Source organism: Pseudonaja textilis, unplaced genomic scaffold, assembly GCF_049901715.1.
Source record: "Pseudonaja textilis isolate UNSWEBS1 unplaced genomic scaffold, rPseTex1.2 PTEXSCF34, whole genome shotgun sequence".
In the NCBI taxonomy this organism is placed as follows: domain Eukaryota; kingdom Metazoa; phylum Chordata; class Lepidosauria; order Squamata; family Elapidae; genus Pseudonaja; species Pseudonaja textilis.
Window position 1 is genome coordinate 25,355 of NW_028262892.1, and position 14,395 is coordinate 39,749.

Consider the following 14,395-nt stretch of genomic DNA (forward strand, 5'->3'; position numbering starts at 1 on the left):
AACTGTGATCCTGGGTGTTGGTTTTTGTCTTCCTCCCAGATCCAGAACCTGTGCACCATTGGCTGCCATTGCAAGCCAGGATTTGCCCTGCGGGGGAAGCAGGGAAGGAAGGAAGAGAGCGGAAGGACCGGCAAGGATCCATCCTGCAGCCCCAGAAATGGTCCCAAGAAGGAAGAGGCCCCTGGAGACCCCCCAGAGTCCCTGAAGCCCTATGGAGCTGCTCTGCCGGAGAGAGGAAGGATGGAGATACCCCCTTTGGCCAAGGAAGGGAGCGGAAAAGGCCCTGTGGCTCTTCAGTCTGGGAGATGTGGGGAAAGCTGGACCAGAACCGGGCAGAAGGTCCTACAGGAGGGAACCATCCTCCCTTCAGAAGTTCCGCCCTGGACCTCCATCCAATACCGAGAGGCTGAGGGTCCCCGAGGAATTTGCAGCCGACTCCATGATTTGTGCAGGCGATGGCTGAGCCCAGAAAAGCACAGCAAAGCCCAGATGCTGGACCTGGTGGTTTTGGAGCGGCTCCTGGCTCTCCTGCCTCCAGAGATGGAGGGCTGGGTGCGGGAGTGTGGAGCAGAGAGCAGCTCCCAGGCGGTGGCCCTGGCGGAAGGCTTTCTCCTGAGCCAGGCAGAGGAGCAGAAGGAGCAACTCCAGCGGCAGGTGGGAGACTTTAGGGAGCTTGGAAGGGAATAAAGAGAGGGAGTGCTTGAATGCTTCACCCCTCCTTCCCAAACTTCTCCCACGTTCATAATTCATGGCAATTCTCCAGTTCTGGTGGGACATTGTTCCATTGTTTTCTCACACAGCCACATGGATGGATATTGGGGGCTTTGAGGTGTTCCAAGTATTAGAATCCACTTTATTTCTGGTGATGTACATTAATTCTGCTTTTTTCTTTCTTCCTCTTATTTGAAGTGCTGTACTGTGGAGATCAGAGATCCTGAGGGAAAGAAGAATCCATCAAATCCCCCTCAGGAGCCAATTTTCAGGAGGATCCCTTGGGAAGATCCAAGTCAGGACACCTCAGGAGGTAATGGAAGATCCTCCGATTCCCCATCTGTCTTACCTTCCCTCTCTCTTCTCTCCTATAGAACACTTCCTCCTATTTTGTTAATTATACATTTTGAAATTATTTATTCCTTACAGAGAAACAAAGAATGAAGCTTTCTGATTTTTATGAGGGAAATGAAACAGCGGTTAAACCTCCAAATCAAGTAAGAAAGGGAATGATATTAGATTTCTATTCTCCCTTCAGCAAGTGAGGCGGGTATGCATAGTGCTCTCTCCTTCTGTTTCCCCCCTCGTTTGGCCTGGATTATTTTTGTGTTCTTCTACAACATGGAGAGCAGGATAGCAGGTTCAAGTTACTGTTGGCCAGCATAGCTTCCTCTGCTTATCTTGTTCTGCTAGGTTCTCCTCCAACTTGTAGTTTACAAGAAGCAATTTCTTTTTCACAGTGGCAGGAACTGCTAGAGACCCCCCCCCTCCTTTTTAGGGGGGCATAATTCTTTGACTCGGGATTGTGCAAGGCTAATGAAAAATAAATACATTGCTCCATTTCCACTTTTAAAAACCCTCATTTACAACCTGTAGTTCAAAAATTGCAAATTGTATTAAAAAATAAACCAGATTATTAAAATCCAAAAGGAGTGGCTGTGTTGAGCATGTAATCATGTTACTTTGGGCTACAAAATAACTTCCAATCCTCTGATTTATATCTCCATTAGGAGATCAAACATTCCCGCTTTGCAAAGGCTGAGAAATGACTTTCCCGGGGAATTTATTCTTCTTTGCTTTCTTCCTTTCAGTCAATGGCTCAGACTAGTAGATCAATCAATGATAGACAGAGCGATAGATCAGTTGATTCAGAAGTTGGATTACTTTGCTGAAAGGCACTGAAGGCTTTGCAGAATCAATGAACTTGACAAAACTTCCCCAAATATGTCTCTAGTGAAATCAGTTTTCAGATTTGCCCATTTTCTCACCTAAATTTAGAACTTGTGTGACGCACAGCCATTTAACTTAGTGCATATCTTAGCTTTGGGAACAATGGAATGGAATAACGGAGTTGGTAGGGATCTTGGAGGTCTTCTAGTCCAACCCCCTTCTCAGTCAGGAAGCCCTATAACATTTTCCATAAATGGCTGTCCAATTTCTTCATAAACACCTCCAGTGTTGGAGCACCCACAATTCCTGGAGGGAAGTCATTCCACTGATTAATTGTTCTCACTGTCAGGAAATTTCTCTTGACTTGTAGGTTGGTTCTCTCCTTGAATAGTTTCCATCTGTTGCTTCTTGGAACTCTGCTATCGTGTCTCCCGAGTCCTCCTTTTCATGAAACTAGACATGCCTAATTCTAGCAATCACTCTTTATATGTTTTAGCCGAGCGTCTAGTTTATAATAATTGTTGTTGCTCTTCTCTGCACTCTTTCTAGAGTCTCAAGATGTTTTTTTACATCTGGCAATCAAAATTGAATGCAATATTCCAAGTGTGGTCTTACCCAAACATTATAAAGTGGTAGTAACACTTCATGTTATCTTGATTCTATCCCTCTTAATGCAGCCTATGGTTCTGTTGGGTTTTTTTTCTGGGCAACTGAAGCATAGTGCTGACTCTCATTAAAGTCGTTGTCCACTAGGACTCCAAGATCTCAGTGCATTTGGTTTTTCTTTTTTTTTTTTTTTTTAATAAACTTTATTAGTTTTACTTTTTAAAAAATCAACGACAACACAGCTACAAAGTATAATGCTATGAGAAATAAAAGAAAGTATGCCCAACAAAGTAACTTACAACAAGAAATTAAGGATTTAGAAACCCAATTACAAAAGAACCCCAAAAACCAAAGAATACAGAACCAGTTATTAACAACTAAACATAAACTAAATTTACTGGAACAAGAAAAATTGGAGATTAGTCTGAAAATGACTAAACAAATCTACTTTGAGCATGCAAACAAGCCAGGGAGATGGTTAGCCCACAAACTTAAGAAAAAGAAAGAAAAAAGATTGATACACCAATTAATGGATGAGGGGGGGCAATATGCAAGAGGAGATAGAGAAGAAAAAAGAGATCACTTCTAATTACTTTGGGAAATTATACAAAAAAGAAGAAGTCTCTGAGGATAAAATAATGAAATACCTGGAGGAAGCGAACGACAAAGCAATTGGAGAGGAAGAGATAGAATTATTAAACCAAAATATAACATGGTCCGAACTGAAGTCAGCAATAGAGAAGCAAAGTAACAATAAAGCACCAGGACCAGACGGGATACCGGTAGAACTTTACAAAATTATCATAGAACAAATTGGACCACTGATGCTGGATGTATTTAATGAGGTACTGTTAGCAGCCAAGATGCCGGACTCGTGGAGGGGAGCCTTAATTTCGCTGATCCCGAAGGAGGACCTTGACCACAGACTTATTAATAATTATAGACCAATTTCGCTCCTGAATGCAGATTATAAATTATTCTCTTCTATAATAGCCAATAGATTAAAACAGGTTTTAAATACTTATATCCATGAAGATCAAAACGGATTTCTCCCATTTCGACAAATTAAGAATAATTTAAGAACAGTGATAGACATTTCAGAATACTATGAAGCCCACCCGGAAAAACAATTTGCATTTATGTTCTTGGATGCTGAGAAAGCATTCGACAACTTAAATTGGCATTTCTTAATTCAAAAAATATATAATATGAATCTTGGCACCAGATTTGAAAATGTCATCACTACAATTTACCACACTCAACAGGCAAACATTCTAATAAATGGGGAACAAACTGGCCCGATAAAAATAGAAAAAGGGGTAAGACAGGGTTGCCCTCTCTCCCCTCTGCTTTTCATATTCGCTCTAGAATCTCTTCTGACGTACATTAGGCAAAATTTGAGAATTAGTGGTTTGAGGATCAAATCAGAAGAATATAAAGTACAGGCTTTCGCAGATGATTTGGTTTTTTTTCTGGAGGAGCCCATAGAAAAAGGACACAACTTATTAGAAGAACTAGAACGATTTGGAGAAGTTGCGGGATTTAAAATAAACAGGGGAAAAACAAAATTAATGACTAAAAATTTAACAGGAGACCAGAATAAAGAGCTAGAGACAACAATGGGAATACAAGTGACAAAAAAAATTAAATACTTAGGAATTTGGCTAACTCCACAAAGCAAATCGTTAAAAGAAAACAATTATGATAAACTTCTCCAACAAACTAAGAAAGACTTAGATTTTTGGAGCAATTTACAACTTTCCTTATTGGGCAGGATTGCTTTGATTAAGATGAATATTCTGGTTTTTCTTTTGTTAGATGGGGCCCAATCTGTCTATCCTTCTATATCTCGAGCTTATCTTCTGGAGTGTTGGTATTCCTATCAATTTGGTCTTCTCTGCAAATTTGATGAGTTCCCCTTCTATCCTCTTGTCTAAATCAATGATGAAGATGAACAGATCTTTCAAATCCTGCTGTTGTGTTCTTTTTCCCGTGTTCAGGAGAATCTTGTGTCCTTCGAGGAGGTGGCTGTGTATTTCTCTGAGGAGGAATGGTCTCAGCTGGATCCTGACCAGAAAGCGCTGCATTCGGAAGTCATGCTTGAAAACCATAGGAACGTGGTCTCTCTGGGTAAGTGTTTTCTAGTCTCCAATCAGGAAGTAATCATGTAAACTCATCAAGGAGAGAAGCAAGTTAGAACTAAGGAGAAATTTCCTGGCAGTTAGTACAATTAATCAGTGGAACAACTTGCCTCCAGAAGGTGTGAATGCTCCCACTGAAAATTTTTAAGAAGATGTTGGATAACCATTTGTCTGAAGTGGTGTAGGTTTCCTGTCTAAGCAGGGGGTTGAAGACCTCCAAGGTCCCTTCTATTCTATTTCTTAACTGAAAACTGATTCTGAGTGAGATTTGAATATCTACAGATAATTTTAAAGAAAAAGATGTTTTCTAGCTATTTTCAAAGCTTTCTTGACTCATGAAAATGGCAATCATCATGTCTATATCACACCACTATAGGCATGCAAACATACAACCTAATGGAATTTCAGAGAAATTCAGAAGGAAATTAATGTGACTTTTTACTTTTTTCTCTAACATTTTCATTTTCCTTTTGCTTTGAAGAGAATAATGGGCAGGAGAATCAAGATTCCTCTGAACTGTCCCAAGTGATCAGTGCTAAAGATGGAACAGAGAAGTTTGGAATTCAAATCGAATTCGAAAGCAACAAGAGAAACCAGTCAAAGAATTGGAATCAGGAAAGCTCATCTTCCACTGATGCTCCGATGCAAGACTTTCTTGCCCAAGAAGAGAAAAAAAGGACAAAATATACTGGAAAAAGTGTGAAGCTAATCAAAGCTAAAGTACAAGTAAATGAACACTATTTAACCCAAAACAAAGGAGAAGATGCTATAACAAGACACAATGGAGAGAATTCTAATGGGATGTTCTTTCTTTCTCTTGGGAATAAGTTCCTTACATCTCAAAAAGTGATTGACACAAAAGAAAAGCTTTATAGATGTTTAGAATGTGGAAAATGTTTTAGAACAAACAGGCAACTTACTATCCATAAAAGGATCCACACAGGGGAGAAACCATATGAATGCATAGAGTGTGGAAAGACCTTTGCTCATAGCAGTAATCTTACTTCCCATAAAAGGATCCACACAGGAGAGAAGCCGTATAAATGTATGGAGTGTGGAAAGACATTTACTCATGGCAGTGGACTTACTATCCACAAAAAGATCCACTCAGGAGAGAAACCATATAAATGCATGGAGTGTGGGAAGAACTTTGCTCGGAGCAGTGAGCTTAGAAACCACAAAATGCTCCACACAGGAGAGAAACCATTTAAATGCATAGAGTGTGGAAAGACCTTTGCTCTGAGCAGTAGACTTACTATTCACAAAAAAATCCACTCAGGGGAGAAACCAGATAAATGCACGGAGTGTGGAAAGACCTTTGCTCTGAGCAGTACACGTACCATCCACGAAAAGATCCACACAGGAGAGAAACCCTATAAATGCATGGAGTGTGGAAAGATGTTTACTGATCGCAGTGGACTTAGAAGCCACAAAAAGATCCACTCAGGAGAGAAACCATATAAATGCATGGAGTGTGGGAAGAACTTTGCTCGGAACAGTGAGCTTAGAAACCACAAAATGCTCCACACAGGAGAGAAACCATTTAAATGCATGGAGTGTGGGAAGACTTTTGCCCGGAGCAGTCGCCTTAGAAGCCACAAAACACTCCACACTGGAGAGAAACCATTTAAATGCATGGAGTGTGGAAAGACTTTTGCTGAAAGAGGTAATCTTATTACCCATAAGATGATCCATACAGGAGAGAAGCCGTATAAATGCATGGAGTGCGGAAAGACGTTTAGTCATGGCAGTGTACTTAGACGACACAAAATGATCCACTCAGGAGAGAAACCGTATAAATGTATGGAGTGTGGAAAGACTTTTGCTCGAAGAATTAGTCTTATTTCCCATAAAATGATCCACACAGGGGAGAAGCCGTATAAATGCATGGAGTGTGGAAAGATGTTTACTCATGGCAGTGGTCTTAGAAAACACAAAAAGATCCACTCAGGAGAGAAGCCATTTAAATGCATGGAATGTGGAAAGACCTTTGCTCAAAAAGGTAATCTTATTTCCCATAAAAGAACCCACACAGGGGAGAAGCCATATAAATGCATGAAGTGCGGAAAGACATTTACTCAGAGCAGTAGCCTTAGAAGCCACAAAAAGATCCACTCTTTTTCCCCGTAAAAGAAGCCACACAGGAGAGGAGCCATTTAAATACATGGAATGTGGAAAGAGTTTTGTTCAGAATGGTCATCTTATTTCTCGTAAAATGATCCATGCTCGGAGAAAGTATATAGCAATAGCAATTCCACTTTAGATTTATATACCACTCGTGGGTCCTCATTTTAGTGACTTCAGAAGGATGAAAGGCTGAATCAACCATGAGCTGGTCAGGATTAAACTCCTGGCTGTGGGCAATTAGCCTGTAGTACTGTATTCTAACCACTGACCCACTATGGCTCTATAGATTTTTATGTGTATGCATATTGTGCCTTTCTGATCCAAATGAGACAAGGTTGAATCCAGCAAAATGAAAAAATGTCTTTAGACTTTGGAGAAAGCGGAAAGAAGTGCATCTAAAAAACAATCTACCGATTCACTAGTAGATCCAGAAGTGAATTAAAATCTCTCTCCAGCAACTCCCATCTCATCAAATTGGAAGCCCAAAATGTTATCAGTAGATTTTTGTCTAAAATTAGGTGAATTTTGTGTTGGGCCATAAAAATGATTCATGCCATCTGATAGTCTGTTTACCTACTAAAAGTAATCTATATGAATTGAGGATGTGTTCAATAAAATATCACATTGAAACTTCAATTTCCACTGGTTTAAAAATGTTCCATCCATTTTCTTGCTGAAATATTTTTCCTCATCCAGAATTTTCTTGTTCAAATAAAGAGTCACGATTTTCACTTTGTAAGGCCACTGCCTTTGTTTTAGCTATTCCACAAAGATCTTTAATGTGCAAATGGTCTTATTATGAAAAACAACAACCTACACCTGAAATGTTGTTCTTTGTCTGGGTGGCAATCCTATTAGATTGCTGGTTTAAGCATTATAGAATTTGGTGCTATTAAAAATAATCCCTCAACAGAAAGAAAGATTGTTAGCAAAGTACTCTGAGCTGGAGCAAACCTTTTAAGGCCCTTCTTGGGTGGGTTAATCCATCTAAGAATTTTAGCTGAAGACGGGATTAAGAGGGATCTCGTCCAAGGCTCTGCTATAATCTTGGGATCTGCCTTATCTCCTCAGTCCTCATTGCCACGCCCTACCCTTTCCCCAAGAGCCCCCCTCTAAATCCCTGACCCCCTCATTCTGAGCTTGAAAGTATGAGAGAGAGAGGAAGTTTTGGAAGCTGACTCGAAACAAATCTCAGGGGAATCCACCAAATCGGAGGAAAAATGGGGAACTCGGTCACAAAACAGGAGATGTAGAAACCTCAGATGCCTTTGCACAGATGCTCAAAGCACGAGGAAGAAACAAGGTGAAGGTGGAACCCAAAGGAAGGTGTGACGTTGTCATTGAAACTGGGATTCTGTCTCAGCTTGGAACTCTCCTGCAATGGGTGAAAGCAAGAGAGACCCTGCCTGGAGACTGATGATGCTGCATAACGGGGAGTTCTGATTGGTCCTGCTTCTTCTGGCTACTTCATGCTGACTTTGAGAGAAGGAAGCTTTTTTTTTAACCCTTTCCCCTCCACTCTGCTGAAGATGCTACCCAGACTGGGACCGAAACTTCCGGAAAGCGACCCACAAGTCGGGAGGAGGAAACTTCACTCTCCAAACTCCTCATCTCCCACCCAGTCCAGAGCCACCAATTCCGCTTCTGGGGCAGGAAACATCCAGGTCTCCCCATTCCTGGGGGGACGACGCTGGTGGGGCATCACACATGGGCTCTGCTGGGGTCCAGCTGTTGATGGGGACGGCGCTGTCGGGGATCCCTGGAAGCGAAGGTGGGGAGGAGACGCCCAGGAAGGAGGGGCTGGGAGGGACTCACGGATGCTGGGGGAGGAGGAAGGGGCTGGGACCCCCAGGCGAGACTTGGGGTGGAGGGCAAGAGAGTCTTCAAACCCCGAATTGCTTCAGATCCCCCAAAGTTTCTTCCGTTCAAAGAGGAAGGAGGCGGAAAGCGAAAGGGGGAAGCTGAGGCATTTTCAGACCGGAATCCACAAATGCCGCCAAAATATATAAGAAGAATTTTGGCAGCTTCAGAAATTTCACTTTTTCTTCTGAATCTCAAATTTGAGGCTTTGAAAGTCAAGCTAGAGGGGAGCTCAGATCCCTTCTTGGGAAGCCCCTGAATTTGGGGAGGGGACTGAATTTGTCGGGGATCCCTTTTAATTTCTTGCTGCAATTTGCTTAGAAAGTTGACTTAAAAGACAGAATATTATTTTGAGGAGTGAAAAGGCGTCTTTGGATTGAATAACCGACTCGAGTTTCTTCTCTGCGCCAAACTATCTCCTCCATCCACTGAAGTCAAGGGAGACTCTGCCCGGAGACCGATGACACTACAACAAGGGATTCCCATTGGTCCTCCTGCTCTTTCTGGACACTCCCTCTTCCGAAGTTGGAGGAAAACTCCTCCCCCATCCAGACCCACCCCCATTCCGTCTCTGGAGCTGGGAGCGTCCGCATCCTTCTCCTCTCTCTTTGGGGGCGCTTGTGGGGCAGCATCCATGGCTTTTGCTGGGCTCCCCTTGATTCTTCTAGTGGGGGCGCTGGCCCGGATCCCCGGAAGCGAAGGGGGGAAGGGGACCTCCGGTAAGGAGGGGGGTCTTCCCTTCCAGGAAGGGTCGCAAGCGGAACTTCCCCCCACCCAGAGCCCAGCCAAGACCCTCGATCCTCCCTTCTCTTCCGGCCCAGGCCCAGAATTCAGGGAGGTTCTCCGTCTGAGCTCATCCTCGGGGCCCCCCTCTCCAATTCTCAGCCGAAGGACAAAGGACCTTCCCCGCAGTCCCCATTTCAGGGACCCTCCCCCTCCCCCGAGGCCCCTTTGAGAGGAGGACCAGGCCCCGAGGGCGGTTTGGGAACCTAAGCGGACATAAAGTCCACCCCTCCATGCACACAGAAAAGTCTAGCTGAGAATTGTGAAGAGAGGAAAGAAAGGGGAGAGTCCCCTCAGAGCCTGCCCTGAACCCCACTTGAGCTGCAGCCCCCCCAAGACTGAAGGGATCCCCCCTCCCACTTTCACTTTCTCTTTCTGCGCGGAACTATCCCTCCTTCAAGTGAAGTCACAAAGGACTCTGCCTAGAAACCGATGACGCAAAAGCAGAGAGAATTCCTATTGGTGCTTCAGCTCGTTCTGGCCCCTCCCAGCTCAAAAGTCCGAGAAACGGACTTCTCTCTCCCTCTCTCTCTCTCACGCACACGTGTTCATTTCATGCGTACATTCCGCCGTGGGAAGTGCTGCTGCACTGGATGACAATGGGAGCAGGGGGAGAGGCAGCGAGAGAAAGTCTGGGGTCACCCACAGACATACCCGAAGCAGCAGGGAAGCCCCGGAAAACCCTCGGCTAAACCAGAGAGAGGCGCCGCTTCGTTTCGGGGAAGTAAAAGGCGATTCCCCTCCTTGAAACCCGAGTCTCCCTTGTTTGGAACGTCTGGACGAAGCGGTTCCTTCCGGTATCACCACCAACACCAACACACACCCCCTTTCTTTCCTTCTGTGGGTCAGGAGGGCCCCCCATTTCCTCGCAAAGCGGCCCCGAATGGAGTGAAGTTTGGGGCGTTTCTCCTCCGCTTCCCGCTCCTTTCCTCGGAGAACTCCGACAGGGGTTGGACTAGATGACCTCCGGGATCCCTCCCAACTCTGTTCATCTGTTATCTGGCCACCATCTCAAGCGGTATAAGAAACTATATACTTTTTTTCTACAGAGAAACAAAATATACCTAAAGTAAAACACGTTGGAAGCTTTTCCCCCCAGGAATCTCCGCCTCTTTCGGCCCTGGAGCAGGAAGCGTCCCAGAACGGCTCCTTTTTATTCCTGTTTCACTCCAGAGACTCTCAGAGGGGAAAAAAATGCAGCACCCACCCCAAAAAGCTGCCCCTTCACCCTGCTGCCCCAGGAGAGGATTTGGGGGCTGCCCCAGAGGAGAGGGGGGGGCAAGCTCCCCTCCGAAGCCCCGGAAGACGAGAAGCAACGGGTGGAGACTCTCCGGGGAGAGAAGAAGCGACGGAGAACTGGAGTGAAACTTCCTGACAGGGAGGACAATCAGCCGGTGGGACTCCTGGCCACCAGAAGTTGTGGGCGTTTCGTCACTAGAGGCCCTGAAGAAGAGACCGGGCAGCCTCTTGTCTGGAATGCTGGAGGTTCTCCTGCCTGAGCAGGGGGCTGGACTAGATGACCACCCGGGTCCCTTCCAGCTCTGTTCTGTTCTAACTGCAGGCTGTTCTCGGTTCTGCCCGTCAATCAACCTCCTTCCGTAAGCAGCCTCCATTTTCTTCCCTTCTTGGACCTGGACCTGATTTTCCTTCCGACACTTTCATGGGGTAAAAATAGGAACCCACGACTGGCAGGTGCAACCGAGGAGATTTAATGCGGGGGGAATTGCGCAGCTGCTGCCCAAAGGAAGCGGGAGACACGGACACAAACTTGTACTTTTATATCAATATAAATGTATTTAACATTCGCAGCAGACTTCGAAGACAGGAACATCCTGAGGTAAATCTCAAACAGCCCATAGAAGAAAAAGGCGGGAGAAAAGGGAAACGCCCCCTTTCCACCTACAGCAACCAATCAGAGCGCAGGTCTCCTCAGCCGGGAGCCCGCCCTTACTCGACCACAACGGGGTGTTTGGGACCTTTGTGCGCTTTTCTCCTCCAGCCATTAAATGGGGATATTTTCACATTTAAAGGGTTCAAAAGAAAAAGACCCAAAATGTCTTTGCTTTTGTCCATTAGATTGAATTGTCAGGCTGGAATGGTTTCTTTTTTAAAAAAATCTTGCACTGTACTAAAAAGAAGAAAACATCTTTTTTCTCCTCTTGTACCTCACTTTCTTTTCCTCTCTTTCTCCTTCCTTTAATTTCCTATTTTTCTTTGTGTTTTGTATAATAAATAAATAAGTATAGAAGATCTTCAGACTCTAGAAAAAGTGCAGAGAAGAGCAACCAAGATGGAGGCTAAAAGATATTTTAAAAAACGGTGTGTCTGGTCTGAGGAAAAGAAGGACGAGGGGAGACATGGTGGCATCTTCCAATATCTCAGGGGCTGCAAGAAAGAAAATTTCTCTCTCTTCTCTCCTCTAAATAAATATAGAAGGGGACCTAATGAAAGAGGCGGAGGTGGAGTTGCACTTTCTAGATAAGAAATAACCAAACTGCTCTAGAAAAGCCACAGAAGAAAGACGAAAACCTCCTTCGAGGAATTTGGGTTCATATAAAAGGGGGAAAGAAGCACAGACTCGAAGCCTTTGACAGGGAACCATGCCTTTCCCGCTACTCCCAAGCCCATCATCCCGGCACTCTCCCTTCCCCCTCCCGTCCGCTCCTCTTTCTACCACCCTGGCTCTTTCCCGAAATCCACCAGGTGGCGCCCTCCGCCAAGGGAAGGGAACTCCAGGCTACTGGAGGGCGAACGTCATGGCTGCCTTTGGAGAGGCAGCGGCGAAGGAAGTGATATCACTGAGCCTTGCCTCTCTAGGACTCCGTACTCGTTTTCTTCAACACCTGGGGCTCCGCAGGCGACGGTGAGGATGCGGGAGAGTCCGGGGGGGGACGGGGACATTCAGATGTGACCCGGGAGAGGGAGGGGGCTCTTCCCGCGTTCCATGCTCCCCAGCCGATCTCTGCATGCGAATGGGGGGGAGCCTGGCGGAGGCCCAGCAGGAGAGGAGAGAGGGTCATGGGGGGAGGAGGAGGAGGAGGAGTTAGGATTCGCATTAGGATCCCCAAGGGCCCGATCCTGTCTCCGGAAGGGGAGAGAAGCGGATGGGGGGCTCTACATCTGCCTCCTTCCTAGCCCTGCTGTGGGATGGGATGGGCCTTGTGCTGGGAGGAGCCACTTGGAGCTCGGGGCAGGTTGGGGGAAGTGGGTCCAGGGGCTGAATCCCCTTTTCTGATACTGGGCTTTGGTTTTTCTCTCCCTCCCAGATCCAGAACCTCGGAGCCCTCGGCAGCCTTTGCAAGCCAGGATTTCCTCTGTGAGGGAAAGAAGGAAGGAAGACAGAGGAAGAACTGGCAGGGATCCATCCTGCGGCCCCAGATATGGTCCTGTAAATGAAGAGGCCCTTGGAGACCCCCCCCCCAGAGTCCCTGGAGCCCTTTGGAGCTGCTCCGCCAGAGAGAGAAAGGATGGAGATACCCCCTTTGGCCAAAGAGGGGAGTGGAAAAGGCCCCATAGTTCTTCAGCCTGGGAACTGTGGGGAGAGCTGGACCAGAACCGGGCAGAAGGTTCTGCAGGAGGGAATCATCCTCCCTTCAGAAGTTCCGCCCTGGACCTCCATCCAATACCGGGAGTCTGAGGGTCCCCGAGAGCTTTGCAGCCAACTCCATGATTTGTGCAGGCGATGGCTGAGACCAGGAAAGCACAGCAAAGCCCAGATGCTGGATCTGGTGGTTCTGGAGCATCTCCTGTTCCTTCTGCCTCCAGAGATAGAGGACTGGGTGCGGGAGTGTGGAGCAGAGACCAGCTCCCAGGCGGTGGCCCTGGCGGAAGGCTTCCTGCTGAGCCAGGCCGAGGAGCAGAAGGAGCCTCTTCAGTGGCAGGTGAGAGATTTTAGGGAGCTTGGAAGGGAATAAATAGTGTTTGAATGCTTCACACCTCCTTCCCAAACTTCTCCCAGGCTTATAATATGTGTCAATTCACCTGTTCTTGTAGGAGCCTCTGTGGCGCAGTGGTTAGAGTGCAGTACTACAAGCTACCTCTGCAGCCAGCTGCCTACAGTTTGGCAGTTCAAATCCAGCTAGGCTCAAGGTTGACTCAACCTTCCATCCTTCTGAAATGGGTAAAATGAGAACCCAAATTGTTGGGGACAATATGCTGAGTCTGTAAGCCGCTTAGAGAAGACTGTAAAGCAGTATAAGTCTTATTGCTATTGTTCCATTGTTTTCTCATTCAGCCACACGGATGGATATTGGGGGCCTTGAGGTTGTGTTCTGAATACAAGAATCTGCTTTGTGTCATGTGATGTACATTATTTCTGCTTCTTTCTTCCTCCTATTTGAAGTGCTGCACTGTGGAGATCAGAAATCCTGAGGGAAAGAAGAATCCATCAAATCCCCCTCAGGAGCTATTTTTCGGGAGGATCCCTTGGGAAGATCCAAATCACGACACGTCAGGAGGTAATGGAAGATCCTCCAATTACCTATCTGTCTTCCCTTCCCTCTCTCTTCTCTCCTATAGAATGGCTCCTCCTATTTTGTAAATTATACATTTTGAAATTATTTATTCCTTACAGAGAAACAAAGAATGAAGCTTTCTGGTTCTTATGACGGTGATCAAACAGCGGTTGAACCTCCAAATCAAGTAAGAAAGGGAAAAGATATTTCTATTCTCCCCTCAGGAAGTGAAACTGGTGTGCAGAGGGCTCGATCCTTCTGTTTCCCCCCCTTCTTTGTCCTGGGTTATTTTCGTATTCTTCCACAACATGGAGACTACTATAGCAGGTTCAAGTTTCTGTCGGCCAGCCTACCTTCCTCTGGTTATCTTGTTCTGCTAGGTACTCCTCCAACTTGGAATTTACAAGAAGTAATATTTTGAAAAGTCTTTCAAGAAGTAGGAATAAACCTATCACAGTTGCAGGAACTGCTAAAGATCCCCCCCCCCTTTTTTTCTTTGACTCAGAATTTTGAAAGGCTAATAAAAATAAATACACTGCCACA

The 14,395-nt window shown here is 45.6% G+C and overlaps 1 protein-coding gene and 1 pseudogene across 1 annotated transcript in view; both read left to right on the forward strand.

Annotated features, from left to right (window-relative positions):
- The window catches only part of LOC148123630 (uncharacterized), a 36,922-nt gene that overhangs the window by 15,076 nt on the left and 7,451 nt on the right, over positions 1–14,395 (forward strand). Inside the window, 5 exon segments of the mRNA XM_087919169.1 lie at positions 40–654; positions 910–1,024; positions 1,141–1,208; positions 13,741–13,855; positions 13,972–14,039. Of these exon segments, the coding sequence (XP_087775295.1) occupies positions 241–654; positions 910–1,024; positions 1,141–1,208; positions 13,741–13,855; positions 13,972–14,039 (780 nt within the window). The 5' untranslated portion in view covers positions 40–240.
- On the forward strand, positions 5,760–6,687 carry LOC148123631 (uncharacterized; annotated as a pseudogene).